We start from the raw sequence: 21774 nt of genomic DNA on the forward strand, positions 1-21774 counted from the left end.
TGGAGGCTCTGATTGTAAAATTTCAATTCATCTGATTTGTTAATTTAACTAGCAGACTGTTTCTTTGCTGTGAGAGAACTCTGTTGCATTGTATAGATTTTTGTATGATTGGCATACATATAAAGTGGTTATATCTTCCAGGATATATACCATCTGCTTGTGACATCAAATTTTCTTTTGTTAATTATGCATATGTAGTACATCTTCTGTAGTATTTCTCACCATTAGTCAAGTACCTGGATTGCAATTTATGATGTTTACCTCGGTCTGCTGCAGGTGAAGTGCAACAGTAATATGATCATTGCTGTAATACAGCAAATTTACTGAAATAATATATCACATGACTGACACAAGGTTAAAAAGAAACACACACTTTGGTGATACTGAAAGATATGCATGTCAGATATATTTGCATTAGTAAGATCTGGGATTGTGAACTTACACACCAGCATGGCTGAAGATACATATCCCATGCATACAGAATTTCTCATCAGAAGCTGGAACTCACCACTGTCCAGCCTGTAAGGGTGCTGCAATCTCAGACCGAGAGGGGCAGGCCTGTGTATAGTAAAACTGTTGTATGCATTTCTAAAATTAAATACCTAATTTTTATGTTTAAGTTTGTGAATGGTATAATTTCTAATGGTTTGTTATAAATGTCACTTTTATCTGTTCATACTGACCTGCATGAGGAAGGAAAATGGTGGCCCATAAGAATTTGAAGGAACTGAGTGATTTAGTTGACTGATTATGTGGTATTTGGTTCTTGTTTCTTGATTCATAGTGTAGCATTCAGAATCTTGAATAGATTAGGATGATTAACTGAACAGATCCTGTTTACTTCAAAGTGTAACACAATTGAAGTGTGGCTTTCAGATTAGCGGTGCTGATTAAAATCATTGAAGTGTAATGTGCACTACATAAGAGTTTAGATTTTTTTTTAGAGATGGAAAGATAATTACCCGGAGTTTGCAGTCAGCGGCGAAGGAACAACGCTTGCCATTCACCGCAAGTATCTGCCCACAAAGTTTCTGTGGGCTTGCAGAGTTCCTCTTTTCTGGTGTCAGTTTGAATTTGGCGCCCTCTACAGGGTTCTGTAGCATTTGTGAACAGGACAAGCAGCAGAAAGCAGATCAACCAATCAGGTTGAGGAATCCTCACAGACATCAAAGCAGGAAGTAAAACAACGGGAAATAAAAATTGCATTTTAAATTGTTGTGCAGAAAGCAAAATAATGGGACATACACATGTGATTAAGGAAGAGACTTGAATAGAAAAACGCAAACTTCAAAAAAATATATTTAAGTTTATAAAAAATCTGCATTAGTTTTCTTAGGGAACGAGGCTCCTACGTGTAAAATTTCAGGCACAGAGAAGTTGTTCGGTAGTAATTATGCCTTACTAAGCCATTTAAAAACTCAGTTACTCCTGATTGAACAAGGCTTATATTTTTCATCAGTCTTTAGTGCAATAATAGAGGGTAATTAGCTTAAGTTCGTGTCTTAGCAGTGCTTTCTGTGCAGATTCAGCCGATGAAGACTGCAACGGCACATACTGTTGAGGAGCAGGGTATCACTGACAGCAACTTCCTGATTTTTACATTTAAATGTACATGTGCAGATGCTAGATGTTGCTGCCAGATTTGCCCAGTAATAACAGCAAATTAAACAGCCTCGCTATTATTGGTACAGCAAAAGCCAGGCTGTCAAGTATTGTTTTTGTCTGAGAACCAACAGAAGTGCTAGTTTTGATAGCCAAATGGTTAAAATCAGAAGTATGCATTCACTGTACAAGTCCCAATAATTTTTTGCCAAGAGATATGATTCTTGGATATCTTATTTTTCAGGTAGATATTTACCTCCGAGTCAATCATTACAATCTGAACATTATAGTAAAAGAAAAATTAAAAATTATAATCAAGTTATGGTACAGTTAACTGTAGATTTTATGCTGGCTTTAACTTTACAATTTAAAAAATCAAATCTGAAAAAAAAAATCACTTTCACTTACAAATCATTGTGTCAATAGCAGATCTCACTTTCCGGAATAGAAAAAATAATCTACCGGAATGGAAAATAAGTGCACAATAGTACTCTTATCTTTGATCTATCACTGCCACTCCATTTGGTTCCTTAGCCTAGGACTGAACTACTGCGATTCGGTTTAAATCCTTGGGACCGCTCCTGTCCTGTTCCTTACTCTCCCGACTGTCTCGTGCATGGTACTTTTCTGTCATGTTTTAGGGATTTACTGTATTTTCTGCAAAGAATGATTCAGGGATTGTAATCTACACTATTCCACTAAACCCAGCTACAAAACTTAAGTACATTAGTTGCCGTAGCAAAAGACTACCGATGCAGGCATGTGACAGTCAATAAACTTCATCCTTGAAATTGCCAGGAGAACAGAAACTGCTGTTCAGATTTTTGCATTTTCCTAATGTGCATTGCAATAACGTGTCGTGTACAGACCAGAGTAGTGCAGTAGCTTATGGGCCATTTCAGCTAGCTCCCAAATCAGCTGATTTCTGAATGCATGTGCAAACAACACAGAAATTATGCTGAAGATAAGTTTTACTTAACTTTTAGAATAACATGACAAAACTTTCCATAATTAAACCCACCTTGTAATATTTTCACTTTTCCTCTTCTTGTAATTGTGATCAGATTCTGGTTGCAGTTTTTTTGCTTCACCCTTTTTCTAAACATGGAAACTGGCCCTAACTTTTATTTTCCATGTTCCTAACTCGAACATGTGTGTTCCCAGATTTTTTCCATGTTGAGAATATGTGTCCCTCTGCACTAATGATGACTGAGGCACCCATTCCACCGTTGACATTGGTGTCAAACGCAGTCACCCTGCCAAAAATGGCATTTGACTCCTTACCTCATGAGAAGACTAACAGCTCAACCAACATCATCTTGCACTGCCAATCAAGCCACAAACAGCTCAACTGCACAGGCATTTGGTTTTGTGAGCACGTCAACAAAATCTCAACCTTCTCCTGCTGAGGGTAGGATGCTGTAAGTAGTACCTAAAATGGATAGAACAGGGTACTTTTTAAACGGTGATAAGCTAGAAACAGTAGAGGGCCAAAGAAACTCGGGGTCCATTTTAAATGTCATGAACAGGTAGAGAAAATAACCAAAAAGGCTAATGGAATGCTGGCCTTTATATCTTGAGGACTGGAATACAAGGGGGTAGAAGTCATGCTTCAGCTATACAAAGCTTTGGTTAGACCACACCTGGAGTACTGTGAGCAGTTCTGGGCACCACACCTTAGGAAGGATATATTGGCCTTGGGGAGAGTGCAATGTAGTTTTCCCAGAATGATACCTGGACTCCAAGGGTTAAATTACGAGGAGAGATATCACACACTAGGGTTGTATTCCCTGGAATTTATAAGGTTAAGGGGCGATTTGATCAAAGTTTTCAAGATATTAAGGGGAACTGATGAGAGAGAAACTATGACCTCTAGTTGGGGCGTCTGGGACCGAGGGGCATAATCTTAAAAATTAGATTCAGACCTTTCAAGAGTGAAATTAGGCAACACTTCTGCACACAAAGGGTGGTAAAAATTTGGAACTCTTCCACAAATGTCATTTATGCTAGATCAATTGTTACTTTTAAATCTGAGATTGATAGATATTTCTTAAAGGTATTAAGGGAAATGGGACAACGGTGGGTATATGGAGTAAGCTTGCAGATTAGCCATGATCTCATTGAATTGCGGAACAGGCTCAAGGGGCCAAATGGCCTATTCCTGTTCCTATAATTACTAATTTTTTCATTTACAATACAATGCAAATTTACACACTTTTACATTTTCGTACTTTAGATTCCTCGACCTATACCCATGACACCAACTGTGACAAATGTACCTGTGCTTGCTCAAGAAAGCATGGCACAGGAAGAACTGATGATTACCCTAGTTACTGGATTAGCTTCTCTGACATCGCGGACTTCAGTGGGTGTTGTCATTATTGGAGGAGTGGCAAGTATTTCTTTGAATAGATCCTGAATTAAGCTAAGATTAGAACTATCATGATGGGCACAGGCACGTTGGGCTGAATGGGCTCCTGTGCTGTCATTCTACCATATCACTTGTGGTACCAGTAATGATTATTTCAATCAGTTTTCACAACTCAGACTGGTTATATCTTAACTTTATAACTGCTTTACTCCTTTACAACCATGTTACCTTTGAGAAAGTTGGGCATTGGACCCTTGAGCACCTGCACATGACAACCACGCGATGCTTGGAGATGCACTACAGTGATGTGGGAATAATCACACTAGCTAAATTTTACCATTTGTAAGACTTCCCCTCATGGAGGTCTGAGAAAGTATCTTGCAAGACTAGGATTGAAAAAAATAATTCAAGCTCCAAGATTGGCTTGATGCCTTTTTTCCCCAATTAGTGGCTAATCGTGATGAACTTTCACTGCTGTAATTTTTAAGTTTAGGAGAAATATGGTTGCAGTTACCTGGTTAGTATAATATATATGTCTCCATTTATACTGTACCACTCCAAGATAAAGGTGTTGCTGGTTATTGAATTTTCATGCTACCAATAATTGAAAGAGCAGCAGAAATATTTAATGCAAAATTAAGCTATTATATTTTTAAAATGCCATGCATGTTATCCAAAACTTTACCCTATATAGGCAGACAAAATCCATATCTCTCCTTGTCATTTCTGGGTGAAGGTGTGTCCCTGTAGTTTCTGGATGAAGGTCCACATTACCAGATTTACAGTAATTTTTATATAAATAGTGTGATTGTAAATTAAAGCTTTCTCATGATTTTTACCCTAGATTTTCAGAGCTGTGGGCTGGAGACTTATAGCTATTGCTCTAAGTCTCTACAGTATATTGTACATGTATGAACGTCTAACATGGACAACAAAGGCAAAGGAGCGAGCTTTCAAGCGCCAGTTTGTGGACTATGCTACAGAGAAATTGCAGATGGTTGTTAGTTTTACAAGTGCAAATTGTAGCCATCAAGTCCATCAGTAAGTACCTTTCACCATTGCGTTACATCGCTTCCGGGGTTGAAGAGGAACTTCCCAGAGATTTGTTTTTCTCAATTAGCCTAGGGTTTTTCCCTCTTTAAGATGATTACTTAGTTGCTGGTGGGTGGGAGCATTGAGGATGCTGATATCTAATATCAACATGACTGAATGCTTATAGGCTCACTGGACCAGCTCGTCTTTTCCTGTCCATTATTTTTGTATGTTCAACGGTTCTTTAAATAAAACGCTCAGATTTGTGTTGTAACTTCAAAAAAAGAACCTTAGCAATGTTTTTTTCTGAACAACTGACCTTGAGGCAAGTCTTATTTGATCAATCGCCACTTAAATTAATAGTGATTACACAGGAACACAAGAATTGGGAGCAGGACTAGACCATATGGCCCATCGAGCCTGCTCCGCCATTCAAAACGATCATGGCTGATAATAGGATTCAACTCCACTTTCCTGCCTGCTCGTCATTTCCCTTGATTCCCTGAGACCAAAAATCTGTTTATCCCAGCCTTTAATGTATTCAATGATGGAGCATCCACAGCCTTCTGGGGTAGAGAATTCCAAAGATTCATAACCCTTAGAGTGAAGTAATCTCTCCTCATCTCAGTCCTGAATGGTCGGCCCCTTTTCCTGAGACTGTGTGCCCGAGTTTTAGATTCCCTGACCAGAAATAATCTGTGTCTACCCTATTCAGCCCCTTTAGAATCTTATATATTTCAATGAGATCATCTCTCATTCTTCTAAACTCCAGAGAATACAGGCGCAATTTCCTTAGCCTCTCATCATAGGACAGCCCCCTCATCCCAGGGACCAATCTAGTGAACCTTCGCTGTACTGTCTCCAATACAAGTATATCCTTTCTTAAATGTGGAGACCAAAACTTCACACCAGGTCCGGTCTCACCAAAGCCCTGTATAATCTTAGTAAGACTTCTTTATTCCTGTATTCCAATCCCTTGCAATAAAGGCCAACATGCCATTTGCCTTCCTAGTAGCCTGCTGTACCTGCATGTTAACTTTCTGCGTTCCTTGTATGAGTGTCCCCAAGTCTCTCTGAACATCAACACTTACCTTCACACCTTTTAAAAAAATATTCTGCTTTTCTATTTTTACGACCAAAGTGAACTTCACACTGCCCTATATTATATCCCAGTTGCCATCTTGTTGCCCCCTCACTTAACCTGTCTATATCTCTTTGCAGCCTCTCTATGTCCTCCCCACAGCTTACCTTTTCACCTACCTTTGTATTATCAGCAAATTTACATACATTACTCTCCGTCTTTTCATCTAAGTCATTAATATAGAGTGTAAATAGCTGAGGCCCCAGCACTGATCCTTGCAGCACCCCACTATTCACTACCTCCAACTTGAAAATGCCCCATTTATGCCCACTCTCTACTTCCTGTCTGTTAACCAAACCTCAATCCACTCTAGTATGTTACCCCCAACACCATGAACCCTTGCTTATTCATCTTTTATGTGGCACCTTATTGAATGCCTTTTGAAAATCCAGGTACCTACTGGTTCTCCTTTATCTACCCTACTGGTTACATCCTCAAAAACACTCTTAATAAATTTGTCAAACAGGATCCCCCTTTAGTAAAACCATGCTGATTTGTTCTAATCGTACTATGCTTTTCCAAGTTCAATGTTAAGACTTCTTTAATAATAGTTTCCAGCATCTTCCCAACCACTGATGTTAGGCTAACTGGCCTGTAGTTCCCTGTTTTCTCTCTACCTCCTTTCTTGAAAAGCAGCATAACATTTGCCAACTTCCAGTCTGATGGGATCATTCCTGAATCTAAGGAATTCTGGAAAATCATAGCCAGCGCATCCATTATTTCTGCAGCTATTTCTCTTCTAGAATCCTAGGGTGTGGGCCATCTGGTCCCCGGGACTTGTCAGATTTTAGTCCCTCAGGTTTCTCCAATGCTTTTTCCCTGCTGATATGAGTTTCTTTAATTTGCTCACTCTTTTTGGCCCCTAGGGTACTGCCTATTTCTGGTATGGAACTTGTGCTTCTACTGTGAAGACAGACACAAAATATTTGTTCAATGCCTCTGCCATTTCCTTATTCCCCATGATGATTTCTCCTGTCTCTGCCTCTAAGGGACCAATGTCTAATTTAGCTACTCTCTTCCTTTTTATATACTCATAAAAGGTCTTGCAATCTGTTTTTATATTGCTGGCTAGTTTACTTTTTTTATTTTACCTTTTTATCAATCTTTTGGTGGCCCTATGCTGGTTTCTAGAACACTCCCAATCCTTAGACTTGCTCTTTTTTTGCGACATTGTAAGCCTCTTCTTTTAATCTAACACTATCCTTAACTTCCTGAGTAAGCCATGAATGGGTCTTTCTTGCTGAGTTTTTGTTTTTCAATAGAATATATTTTTGTTGAACATTTTGAATTGTTTCTTTAAATGTTTCCCACTGTTCATTTACTGCCATACCTCTTCAGTCTATTTACCCAATTTACCTTAGCCAGTTTTCCTCTCATGCCTATTAATTGTCTTTTTTTAAGTTTAAGATCCTTGTTTGTGATTAGAGCATGTCATTTTCAAACTTAACATGGAATTCAATGACATTATGATCACTGTTTCCCAGTGGATCTTTTACGATGACATTGCTAATTAACCCTGCTTCTTTACATAATACTAGATCTAAGATAGCTTTATCCCTAGTTGGCTTTACAACATATTGCTCCAAGAAACTGACCTGAAAACCACCTACAAACTCATCTAGACCAGATGGCCCACACCCTAGGGTTCTAAAAGAGATAGCTGCAGAGATAATGGATGCGCTGGCTATGATTTTCCAGAATTCCTTAGATTCTGCCTATTTCTGGTGTGGAACTTTTCCAATTTCATTGTCCCAGTCTATATGCAGATTAAATTCCCCCACAATTATTACATTTCCTTTTTTACAAGCCCCAATGATTTCTTGTTTAATGTTCTGTCCAACTACTGTTAGGAGGCCTATAAACTACTCCCACCAGTGTTTTCTGATTCTTGCTATTCCTTATTTCCATCCATAGTGATTCTACTTCATGATCTTCTGAGGCCAGATCCTTTCTCACTAATGCCCTTATGCCATCCTTTACTATCAGTGCCACCCCTCCTCCTTTGCTATTCTGTCTGTCTTTCTGAAATATTGTGTACCCTGGAATATTTATTTCCCAACTTTGATCACCATGTAACTATGTCTCTGTGATGATGATTAGATCTAAATCATGTACCTCTATTAGTGCCACTAGATCATCTTATTGCAAATGCTTCGCGCATTCAGATAAAGAACCTTTAATTTCATTTTTTTGCTTCTGTTCCGTTCAATGACTTTATTTGCTGATGTATAATTTTTGTTAAATTCTCTGACCCTTCCTGTCCCATTTTGCTTGTCTTTACCCACAACACTATACTGTTCTGATGCCTTGGCCTTTCCCTTTGGATTTCTAAATCTCCCCTCTCCTGAACCTCCCCATATTCTGCTAGTTCGCAATCTCTAGTCTTATCTGCTGGCTCACTCTTGAGTTTGTACGCACTGACCCTTTCTGCCTGATTATCATTATCCTTATTGATATCTTGCTCCCTTGCCTTCTCCTCTGTCTTTCAATTATCACATCATCCCTCACTTGATCCCTTGCCCCCACTATTTAGTTTAAAGCCCTCTCTACTGCCCTAGTTGTGCGACTCACCAGGACACTGGTCCCAGCACGGTGCAGGTGTATACTGTCCCATCAGTACAGCTTCCACTTTCCGCATACTGGTGCCAGTGCCCCATGAATTGAAACCCATTTCTCCCACCCCAATCTTTGAGCCACACAATTAACTGTCTAATCTTATTTTTCCTACACCAATTTTCTCTTGGTTCAGCTAATAGCCCAGATGTTATTGTTTTTAACTTTCCCCAAACAAATACGTCCATTTTATCTAGATTTGGGCGAAAGAACCATTTGATAAATAGCAGCTTAAGTACATCTCCTGATGCTGCATTTTTCTTCGATTTTTATGTTTAGTTATTTGTTGTGGCTCCATGATGTATCTTGGACAGCCTTAATTTGTTGTTGTATGTGTGGGGAAATAAATCTTTTTATGGATGTGTACTATACAAAGAACTGAAAATTACAGCACAGGAACAGGCCCTTCGGCCATCCAAGCCTCTTGCTCCTTATATATGAATAAAAGGCTTTGGAATTTTCCTTAACCCTGTTTGCTAAAGATATTTCATGACCCCATTTAGCCCTCTTAATTCCTCGTTTCAGATTGGTCCTACATTCCCGATATTCTTCCAAAGCTTCGTCTTTCTTCAGCCGCCTAGACCTTATGTATGCTTCCTTTTTCCTCTTAGCTAGTGTCACAATTTCACTGTCATCCATGGTTCCCTAATCTTGCCATTTCTACCCCTCATTTTCACAGGAACATGTCTCTCCTGCACGCTAATCAACCTTTCTTTAAAAGCCTCCCACATATCACATGTGGATTTACCTTCAAACAGCTGCTCCCAATCTACATTCCCCAGCTCCTGCCGAATTTTGGAATCGTTGGCCTTCCCCCAATTTAGCACTCTTCCTTTGGGACCACTCTCGTCTTTGTCCATGAGTATTCTAAAACTTACGGAATTGTGATCACTATTCCCAAAGTAGTCCCCTACTGAAACTTCAACCACCTGGCCGGGCTCATTCCCCAACACCAGGTCTAGTATGGCCCCTTCCCGAGTTGGACTATTTACATACTGCTCTAGAAAACCCTCCTAGATGCTCCTTACAAATTCTGCTCCTTCTAGACCTCTAACACTAAGTGAATCCCAGTCAATGTTGGGAAAAATAAAATCTCCTATCACCACCACCCTGTTGCTCCTACATCTTTCCATAATCTGTTTACATATTTGTACCTCTATCTCACGCTCGCTGTTGGGAGGCCTGTAGTACAGCCCCAACATTGATACCGCACCCTTCCTATTTCTGAGTTCTGCCCATATTGCCTCACAGCTCGAATCCTCCATAGTGCCTTCCTTCAGTACAGCTGTGATATCCTCTTTGACCAGTAATGCAACTCCTCCACCCCTTTTACCTCCCTCTCTATCCCACCTGAAGCATCGGTATCCTGGGATATTTAGTTGCCAATCATGCCCATCCCTCAACCAAGTCTCAGTAATAGCAATGATATCATACTCCCAGGTACTAATCCAAGCCCTGAGTTCATCTGCCTTACCTACTACACTTCTTGCATTAAAACAAATGCACTTCAGACCACCAGTCCCTTTGCTTTCATCATCTGCTCTCTGCCTACTCTTTCCCTTAGTCACGCTGACGTCATTATCTAGTTCCTTACAGGCTTTAGTTACTACCTCCTTACTGTCCACTGATCTCATTTGGTTCCCATCCCCCTGCCACATTAGTTTAAACCCTCCCCAACAGCGTTAGCAAAAGCACCCCCAAGGACATTGGTTCCAGTCCGGCCCAGGTGTAGACTATCCAATTTGTAATAGTCCCACCTCCCCCAGAACCGGTCCCAATGTCCCAAAAATCTGAACCCCTCCCTCCTGCACCATCTCTCAAGCCACGTATTCATCCTGACTATTCTTTCATTTCTACTCTGACTATCACGTGGCACTGGTAGCAATCCTGAGATTACTACCTCTGAGGTCCTACTTTTTAACTTGGCTCCTAACTCCCTAAATTCTGCTTGTAGGACCTCATCCCGTTTTTTACCTATATCATTGGTGCCTATGTGCACAACGACAACTGGCTGTTCACCCTCCCCCTTCAGAATGTTCTGCAGCCGATCTGAGACATCCCTGACCCGTGCATCTGGGAGGCAACATACCATTCGGGAGTCTCGTTTTCGACCACAGAACCGCCTATCTACTCCCCTTACAATCGCATCCCCTATGACTATCGCCCTTCCACTCTTTTTCCCGCCCTTCTGAACAGCACAGCCAGCCACAGTGCCATGAACCTGGCTACTGCTGCCTTCCCCTGGTGAGCCATCTCCCTCAACAGTATCCAAAACAGTATACCTGTTTTGGAGGGAGATGACCGCAGGGGACACCTGCACTGCCTTCCTGCTCTTTTTCTGCCTTTTGGTCACCCATTCCCTTTCTCCCTCAGCAATCCTAATCTGCGGTGTGACCAATTCGCTAAACGTGCTATCCACTACCTCCTCAGCATCGCGGATGCTCCAAAGTGAGTCCATCTGCAGCTCCAGAGCAGTCATGCGGTCTAACAAGAGCTGCAGCTGGACACACTTCCTGCACGTGAAGGAGTCAGGGACATCAGCCGTGTCCCTGAGCTCCCACATTGAGCAAGAGGAGCATAACACGGGTCTGAGATCTCCTGCCATTTTTAATCTTAAGCTTAACTTTGTCTGAAACTTAGATAAATAAAAAAGGAACGAAAAGTTTTTACCAATCACATGATAAAAAACAAAGTAGAAAAAGCCTTACCTTATCTACACACCACCGAGTCCTTTTTTTTGGTTAGAGGAGGAGGGCGGCTGGGAGACAGTACCCGTGTGGTGTCTCGAGTTCAGAAACGGCCCAAATATATAGGGTTTTACTTACCCAGCAGCCCCTTGGTCCGCCGAAAACAAAAGGAAATTAAGTTTAAGCTGAAACTGACCTTCCCAGCTGCTCACTCGCTCGCACTCTCTGCTCCCGAATAAGCTGCTGCAATGACAGCTTGGCAGATTGGCAGGTTGTGCTTAACTACAAAAATGGAGACCTTTGTTCTTTGTTTTGATGACATCATGGCCCTGATATTGCTTCTGTTCCCCTGTCCTGCTCAATGGAGTGTACATGAAGTGTACTCTGCTGTCTGGTGGAGGTACACCCAAATTTCAAATTTGTTGAAATGGCCCAGTCACACTCTTGGGGCAGACCTGCCTTTTGGTAGGGCCTTGTCCAGGAATGAAATTAAGTTAATCATAGAATTGAATCATACAGCACAGAAGTAGGCCATTGTGTCCTGGCTCTTTGATAGATCCATCCAGTTCTCTAATTAGTCCTACTCCCCTGCTTTTTCCCCATAGCCCAGCAATTTTTCTTCCTTGGAGATGATTGGAGAGAATTTCTGGAGTAATGTGGGCCAGGCAATGGAGGGATTCAAAAGTGAGAATAAGGACCAAGTGGTCTGTTTGCTGGGGCATTGAGCCAGTGGAGCATGGCAAAGACTGAGGTAAATAGGAGTGTGGGACTTTGTGTAGTAGTTGTGCATCAACGGGCATTTTTGAGGGTATGAGGCTGATTAGGAACTGTTGATGAAATGTGTTTGATGAGGTGGGGGTATAAGTGGATAGTGTTCTCTAGGTGTTCGCAAAGGGCAGCTCAGCTCAGGATTGCTGATCAAGCTCAGATTGCAGACCATCTGTTGCAGTCTGGTCAAACAGCTAGTGAAGGCCTTAAGAGCTTAACAGGATAGCCTCAGATTTTCTGGTGGTGTGCTATGGAAAGTTGTGACATTATGTCCGACAGGTAGCTCTGGAGTCGATGGTGATGCCAGAGAGGTCGAGTTGGGCGGCACTAGCATACATTGGGAAAGCAACCCTGTGCTCGGGGATTGTGTTGCACTCTAGCTCAGCAACATCTGTGAAGAGAGAAACTTAGATTTAACATTTATCAGGCAATTAATGGCAGAAGCATGACAGCCTGTTTAAAGCAAGAGGTTATGTGATACCTCCAGGAATATGTCCAACTCGAGTTAGGGATCGAGAGGTTGCAAAAGTTGGGAGGGTTGAGGCTGTCAAAAGATTTAAAGAGAAGGATGAAGATTTTGAAATTAGTGCCCTGGGTGATGGGAGCCAGTGGAAGTTGCCAAGAATTAAAGTCATAGGTGAGCCAGACTTTGTGTGGGATTGGGTGCATTTTGAATAAGTCAGAGCTTAATTAGGTTGCAGCTCAGATGTGAGAAAACATAGCATTAGGACATAATTGAGTCTTGAGATGCCAGAATTGTGGATGAGGGTTTCAACTCATTGAAACAGGCTACCAAAGATGCACACTATCTGCTTGAGCCGGCATCCCAGAAGGCAGATGAGCTCAGGATGCCAGGGCACACTAAAAGGGGACTAAAGATCAGTTCACCAGAGGTCGCTATGCGGGTACAGGTGGAGGGAGGGGAATGGAAAGAGGCTTGAAAATGCAGCACTGGCTATTAGCCTCAGCTGTCTGGCTGCTGTTGGAGTGAAACAGTCAAAACACCGCCAGATCCCAAAATTGGATGGGTTTTGTAAGAAAAGGAGCGCCATCTAACTGTTGGCCATTTATCGCTTTGCTGCATGATTCACTCATGCCCTCTAAACTGAGGAGGATCCTGTTGCAAGTCTCACTGCTAGCTTCTTGGGGCACCATTGGAAAAAGATGCCCTGGGAAGCAAACACAGGAAGTTGAGGAGGAACAGCAAGGTGCACCTCCTACCTCATTACCATGACAGTATGGGCCTGCGACTATTGCAGGCACAGTCCCGTTTTTCTCTTGTAGAGCCCTTAGCAATCCCAGAGCAACGTAAAGAGTGCAAAAACCTGACATAAAAGGTCTCTGCAAGTCACTGCAACATCCAAAGATAAATACAATCAACAGTAGTTTTATTTTACTAGATAAACAAAATTCTGTTCTTTTTGCCTTTGTTCTTTCTTTCAGGGAAATGACCAGTACCTTTGCTCGACTATGCCAGCAGGTAGATGTAACTGAGAAAAATTTAGAAGAAGCAGTCGCCAGCCTGAACAAAAAGATCGAACTCTTAGAGTCCACACAAAACCGATCAAAGCTGCTGAGGTGATATTGTTTTGATATTTTCATTGTACCTACCTTTTAATTCCTGAAATGTTTATATAGCTAAACAAATTTCAATGCAAGCAAGGTGATCACTTTACCTCAATTGTTTAACCATGTCTTTAGTTCAAAATGATTACAATGTTCCAGGTTTGCTAAAAATCCAACTAATCCCAAAAAACCTGTGATGATTAAAATGAACCATCTGAGTTTTTGCCTTTTTCTAGTTCCTAGGAATTTAGAAAGGACAATCGATATATCTCCAGGGAAATATCAGCATACAAATTATTGTTGCTGGGGCAAACATCTGAGAAACAAAATGAAAATCAATGCTATTAGCTGAGCAACAGTAGAAAACAAGTTGTAGGTTAGGAAGTACCATGGACCAATTACATGTTCCCTAAATCATAGTGGTAGAAAATAAAGAAGTCAAAAACAAAAGGGGCAGGAAGTCAAATTATAATTTTAGATTCGGCACAGAGTGTGTGCCCTAGCTGGGCCGTGGTCATACAGTACTCCAGCCAGCGCTGACCCATATTTCACACTGCCTCAAAAAAAATTGAAGGCTCCATAAGTTGTCAGCATCTGCCAAAGACTTTTGCAAAAACAGTAGCATATTCGCAATTGCTGACACTCACTGTTGCATAACATTAACAAAATATGACCCTGGAACTTGACACATTTGCCTCACATTCGCTGAAAGCTGCACTATATGTAGGATGAGAGTTCACAAAGTCAAAAGCCTAAGAAATCCTGCTAACAACCTATCAACATTACTGGGTACTCAATAGCTGAGAATTTGCCTGTGTCAGACAATACTAAGAATGCATATTTGTGATCTCAGGAACCACAAATACTACCTGCAGTTTTGTCGATACCAAGGGTAAATTAACCAGTGCAGCTAAGGCAGTATCAATGATCTAACAAGACGAGATTTCCCTTGTATAGGAATTCTCGAATAGAATCGATCATTAAGGAGGCCATAGCTGGGCACTTAGAAAAACTCAAGGTAATCGGGAATACTCAGCATGGTTTTGTGAAAGGGAAATCATGTTTAACCAATTAATTGGAGTTCTTTGAAGGGGAAACATGCATTGTGGATAAAGGGGAGCCTGTTGATGTACTGTACTTGGATTTCCAGAAGGCATTTGACAAGGTGCCACCAAAAAGATTATTGAGCTAAGTAAGAGCTCATGGTGTAGGGGGTAACATTAGCATGGATAGAAGATTGGCTGGCTGGCAGAAAGTGACGAATGGAGTCCTGCAGGGGTCTCAGCTTTTTGCAATTTATATCAATGACTTAGGTGAGGGGAGCGATGGCATGGTAGTTAAATTTGCCGATGACACAAAGATAGGTAGGAAAGTATGTTGTGAAGGGGACATAAGGAGGTTGCAGACTGATGTAGATAGGTTGGGTGAGTGGACAAAAATCTGACAGATGGAGTATAATGTAGGAAAATATGAAGTTGTGAACTTTGGTAGGAAGAATTTAAAAAGAAAAAGCAGAGTGTTACTTAAACAGAGAACAACTCCGGGAACTCCAAGGTGCAGAGGAATCTAGGTGTTCTTGTTCACAAGTCACAAAAAGTTAGTATGCAAATAATAAAGAAGGCTAATGGAATGCTATCGTTTATTACAAGAGGAATTGAAAATAAAAGTAAGGATGTTGTGTTTGTTATACAGGGAATTGGTGAGACCGCATCTCAAATACTGTGTGCAGTTTTGATCTCCTTATTTAAGGAGGGATGTAAATGCGTTGGAGACGGTTCAGAGGAGGTTTACTAGATTGATGCCTGGAATGAGCGGGTTGTCTTATGAGGAAAGGTTGGACAGACTGGGCTTGTTTTCACTGGATTTTAGAAGAGTGAGGGGGGACTTGATTGAAGTATATAAGATCCTGAACGGTCTTGACAAGATGGATGTGGAAAGGATGTTTCCTCTAGTGGGTGAGAGCAGAACTAAGGGGCACAGTTTTAAAATTAGGGGTCGCCCTTTTAGGACAGAGATGAAGAGAAATTTTTTCTCTGAGGGTTGTGCGACTTTGGAACTCTGCCTCAGAAGGTGGTGGAGGCGGGGTCATTGAATATTTTTAAGGCGGACGTAGATAGATTCTTGTTGGACAAGGGAATCAAAGGTTATCGGGGTAGATGGGAGTGTGAAATTCGAGACACAAACAGATCAGCCATGATCTTATTGAATGGTGGAGCAGGCTCGAGGGGCTGAATGGCCTACTTCTGCTCCTAATTCATATGTTCAAATAAAAATCTTTTGCTCTCACTGAAGCTGTCCTGATAAAACTAGTGATAACCAAAAAAAAAACTTCTTAAGGAGCTTGGGACAGTAATCCCAGTCCCTTCTGGGAAGTAAATAACCTAACATTGACTGCGTAGACATGGTCCCCATTTACAATGCGAGAGCCTCCCTCTCAGGCATCCATGTAATGTCTCTTAAAGTTGCAAACCTGAAACCCTAACCAGAATGACTTGAAGTTGCAAAGCACTTTGTCCAATTGGCTGATCGTAAGGTTTTTATGGACTCTTAACCATGAATCTGTATATCGCAAAGTAGACCAAATCTTGCCCAATGGAGACCCAAGATGCTGAAATGTTTTCTTCATTAATCTGCAGGCATTTCTAGGCAGGTTTGTTAGATCAGCACACCAAATTCAGAGGCATTTAATGCTAGAGTTGCTCAAAATCTTAGCATACTTGCTCCAGGATTACCCAAGGCAGGAATCTCTTTTCTCTCAGTCTTTCCCAAATCGCAAGAAATTTTCATCTGGTTTGTCATGACTACATCCTTGTAAAGCCCATGCATTAGGGTCTGGGCCCAACATCATAAACATGTGGTACAAATTCAAGAATAGACTGAGTGTACAGAATCCAGAGAGATTTTCCAGAGCTTTTATACAGTACCTGAATCACATTCATAGAATTTACAGCACAGAAACAGCCCATGTGGCAAAACAGGTCTATGCTCCACATGAGCCTCGTCTCACTTCATCTTCTCCCTCATGTACTTACCTAGCTTCTTAGTAAGTTCAACAGCTCTCCTTCAAGTGCTTTCCTTGCATGGGAAATGCACCACATAGGAATATAACCCCCCAGGTTCTCACTGAAAAGCAGTCACGTTTTTCACCTTCATTTACACCCATTTATGCCAACCAAATACAGTCTGCTGCACTGGGCAGAAGATCGCTCAAGAGAGAGGTGATGCATGTATTTTGGCATTGTTTCACTGCTTGTTGTGACTATCCTTAGAATCAATTTCATGTGAATTCCAACAAGAACTAATCTTCAATCGGAAAGGGTTATTTTGGTGTGGGTGGGGAGGCATGCAAGTGGAGAAAGTCTTTGAATCGTTTTAAGAACATATACAATGACTAGAATGGCTATGAAATGCAGAAACTCTCCAGAATCTCCTTCACAATAAAACCCAAATCAGTCCTTTCATAGCTCGTATAGGATTTCCAGGCAGTGTATCCAAAAGTGTTTCACCACCCTAAACAAAATGGACACCTAATGATTCTTGCCAGAGACTGTCCCAGGACCAAGCCACCAGCCCTACATAAAGGACTCAATGTATCTTTAAGTTGCCTAGGGCTCAAGTAGAGGGCTCCCTATAGAACTTTGTAGTCATAAAGAGAAGAGTTAAAACAAGCTCATGGGTGTTCGAAATGATCAGGGAAGGTTACCCTTTTCATTTGCTGAATGCATTCTTCAAATTCCATGGGTAGAACCAATGAAGATATTCAAACTACTCATTGAGGGCAACAAGAGGTCACCCTCAAACAGGAGAGACATTTTATAGTCTCCAAAAAGATGAGATGCTCTTCCCAATAAAAGAATTAAGCTTTGAACTGATTTCGAACAGAAGAAAATGTTAAATGCTCAGACTATTGCCATATGTAGCTGCTATGGCCAGGTGTCTTGATTAGTAATCATAGACTTAAAAGATGGTTACTGCCATATGGAGGTACATTAGAATTTTCTTGGGTTCAATTTCAGGGGCAAAGCTACAAATAGAAGGTGCTGCCCTTTGGTCTCTTCAACACCATAATGTATGACTGTGGTTGCAGTACATCTCCTTAGAGCTGTGTGTCTGAAATCAAGAGCTGGACTTTGTAGTTTAATTTTAGAAGACCCAGCTATAACCCATGCAAGGCTTAAAATTCCTAGAGACATTTTAAAAAAGTTTGATATTCTCATAACTTTGTTCTTCCTTTATTATATCCAGCATATGCTATAGTGCCTTCAACATTTGTCATGTAGTTAACTCAGTATTTGATCCAAATGTTTGGATCATTAGTATCACATATTATGAAAGCTATTTGGAAATCTTATCCATTTAGACCCTCTACATTTACCAGTTTGGACCTTAGTTTAGTTCTTTGCATGCCTAATTTACTCATCTTTTGAATCTCTTCAAACATGGTAATTTAAATTTCTTGTATGAGAAAAATGAATTGTAAGTGGTGTTCTAGTTTCAGCTTGCAGTTATTAAACTGCAAGCCTTTATTTTAGCTCAGCTGTATTTGATTTGGGTCTATGACCAGGCAGCCCTTAAAACTCACCCCCCTCCTCTCCTGAAAGGTAGTACATTCCTATGCTATATGGAGGATGTTCAAATGAAGATAAATAGATTTCCAACTTTGTTCTTCATTCTTCAAATTATACATATCCTACGCAACACCATGATTTTATTTATGCATCTCTGCAGACCCATCAAGGCAATCATATTTTTGGGGAATGGGGGGGGCGAGAAGTTGTTGATTAATCAGTTTTCATTTAGATTCATGTAAAAAAAAAAATGATCTGGCAGTGTGGCAGAGGTCCTTGAGCTTGCCTACAACATAAAACAATGTCGAAACAACATTTTCATGTGTGTGCAAAGTATATAATTTTCCTCAGAGCCAGTGAAGCTTGATGGGTATTCAAAGAATGAGGACTGCACCACCTAGGTAATTATCTGTTCAATGCATTGAAACCTCCGTTCATTCTTGACTGGACACAGCTACTTTTCTATAAAACTCCTCCCCTACCCTCCCAACTGGTGGTATTTCCCATCCATTTCTATTGCCCTTTTCCAAAGCCACCATTGGCTTCCCATGCCAAAGATTATACAAATTGAAATTGATCTGTTACATTCAAGTAAATAATGAACAATTAAGATACAGTACATTTATCAAGCATGAATTACTTTGTTTTTAAAAATGCACTAAGCAAGTAATTGTCAAACTTTATTTACTCGATGTCTGCGTTTCTCGCATTTCCATGCGTAGAGATATCCCAACTTGCATTGCTATGAATCATATATGACAAATCTTACATCTGTACCAATAAGACAATGGCATTTACAGATGGTGTTACTGAGACTTTGGATTACTACTTATGCAAAATATTTTCAAATCTGTTCTTAATTGGAACATGTTAATCTGAAAATTCTCTTGCTGATTTAAATTCTAATCCTTATTTGTCATGCACTGAGACTGTAAGTTGGAAACTAAACGTTGGCCAATCTACCAATGTTCACAGAGGATTTGCTGGAATTTTCCATCATTTGGGAAAAACGTAGATAGTTTAAATTTACATTGGCGGCTGTGCCTTCAGCTGTCAAGGCCCTAAGCTCTGGAATTCCCTCCCTAAACCGCTTCTCCTTTCCACTTCTCTTCCCTCCTTTAACACGCTGCTTTAAGTCTACCTCTTTGACCAAGCTTTTGGTCATCTGCCCTAATATCTCAAGTGGCCCAGTGGTGTCAAAGTTTGTTTTACAACACTCCTATGAAGCACCTTGGTATGTTATATTTATTATGTTAAACGTGCTATATAAATACACGTTGCTGTAAAAACTAACAGGCAAGTTTTAAAGTATTTTTATTTGGTTTAGGGAGGTGCCACTTGATAGTATTGTAAACTTGATTGGTATGTAATGGAAATAGTTTTTAACTTGTACTTATTTTCAAAACATTTTCCTTGCAGAAACAAAGCAACATGGCTGGAAAATGAACTGGACATATTTACAAAGCAGTACTTGCAGCCAAACCAGTGAAAACTTGCTATCCTTTTTTAGTATCTACATTTGTCCCATAGCCTCACTGATGGAGATTGTCACCAATGTTGCCATAGTGCTGCGTGAATAATACAAACTTCCAGTCCCTTTTATATACAGTCATGGTTTTCAGGGATACTTTTTATTGACCCTTCAGAAATCTAACCAGGTGTAAAGATGCCTACTATTTGTCTAAATTCAAGTAAGATCACTTAAAAACTAGTCATTGCTGAATGGATTTATCCGTACCTTGATGTATTTAGAGATGGAGAGAAAACTTCAATGTTCAGCATCATATTTCAGCAGAGCATGTAAATGTCACTTACAAATACTGAAGAGTACGTAATTGAGCATTGTTTGAAACCAAATTGTGAATGTGACAATTATTTCAGTGATTGGAAAATGGATTACTTGCCAACTTGGATCTTTTAAGGAAGAAAATTAGATCTTAGCATCTAGGAAGGGATACAAGAAATATTGATAATTTACAAGGATTATCAGATAACATGTACATTTGTTTATTATCGAGACATAATAATGTGTTGGTGAACTGCATGGGCGTCTACTATTGTGGATGTACTACCTGGTCAAAACACAAAGCTTTTCGTCACAAAAATTCTTACCAATATGAATCCTTAAATCAAATTCCCACTTAAGCATATTTGCATATAATTAATTTATCATTTTACTGATCAGGTCTTTCCCCTCCATGTAAATTCGTAGTTATATTGATAAGATGCACTTGCATTAAACTGTGTTCCTGTAGAAAATGTTGATCTCCATAAATTGATGTACAAGCCTAAAGCAAGCAATGGTTGTGGGAATGAGGTTTCAGCCAATTAATCATGTAACTAATGACCAGATATTACTGCAGAAGTCAGTCATGGAGGAAACAAAGCAATGAATAAAATAAATCCAGTTTAATTGGCTATTTATTGACAGCACAGGAAACCGTTGTTCCCAGGAGTGCTGCAAATGCCTTGTCCTAATTTTTAAATACACTAACAATTTGTATGTGAAATTTAAAGAAAATTTAATTATCAAGCTACACTGGCTGCAATAGTTAAGCATGTATGTGCAAACTTTATTCAGTAATACTCAGGATCAAAGTATTACTTGCACCAAGAACCCTCCATTTCTACCATTGAAATTTCAGATCAACTAGCCTAAAAGTGGATGTAATCTACCTGCGGCTAATATAACCCAAATTTCACAGATCGGACTTTGCCGCTCTTGATTGCAAATTAAGTTCTATCATTGTGATAGATTAGCAACATTTTGATGTGAATTTTTAAATAATTTACTGATGTCCTTTAAAAGTTCAGTTCTTAATGGTCTTTTCATTTAGCATCACCATCAGAATGAATGTGAATAATACATTTTCAGACCGATTGCTTGAGAATTGATGTGTGCTAGGTTTCAGATCTTGATTGTGCGTACCAAAGAACATTATTAAATAAAGACAATAACTACACTGAGATATGGGTTCCAGATATATTTAAATTTAGGAAAGTAGTCATTCTATGAATGTTGTGTGTTTACTTAAATTGTCATCGAGTTTTATCTACACACATCTAATGTTTCTTTTTAAGACTTGTTTGTATCTTTTTTTTTAATTCATTCATGGGATGTGGGCGACGCTGGCCAGGCCAGCATTTATTGCCCATCCGTAATTGCCCTTGCGAAGGTGGTGGGGAGCTGCCTTCTTGAACCGCTGCAGTCCATTTGGGGTAGGTATACCCACAGTGCTGTTAGGAAGGGAGTTCCAGGATTTTGACCCAGCGACAGTGAAGGAACGGCGATATAGTTCCAAGACAGGATGGTGTGTGACTTGGAGGGGAACTTGCAGGTGGTGGTGTTCCCATGTATTTGCCGCCCTTGTCCTTCCAGTTGGTCGAGGTCACGGGTTTGGAAGGTGCTGTCTAAGGAGCCTTGTT

General features: G+C 40.3%; 1 protein-coding gene across 1 annotated transcript in view; it reads left to right on the forward strand.

Annotated features, from left to right (window-relative positions):
* Positions 1-21315, forward strand: part of LOC137375298 (mitofusin-2-like) — a 94921-nt gene extending 73606 nt beyond the window's left edge. Inside the window, exons 15-18 of the mRNA XM_068042251.1 lie at positions 3839-3994; positions 4818-5014; positions 13658-13792; positions 19768-21315. Of these exons, the coding sequence (XP_067898352.1) occupies positions 3839-3994; positions 4818-5014; positions 13658-13792; positions 19768-19837 (558 nt within the window). The 3' untranslated portion in view covers positions 19838-21315. The remainder of the gene's footprint in view (positions 1-3838; positions 3995-4817; positions 5015-13657; positions 13793-19767) is intronic.
* The last annotated feature ends 459 nt before the right edge of the window (positions 21316-21774 follow it).

This window comes from Heterodontus francisci, chromosome 11 (assembly GCF_036365525.1).
Source record: "Heterodontus francisci isolate sHetFra1 chromosome 11, sHetFra1.hap1, whole genome shotgun sequence".
Taxonomy (NCBI): Eukaryota; Metazoa; Chordata; class Chondrichthyes; order Heterodontiformes; family Heterodontidae; genus Heterodontus; species Heterodontus francisci.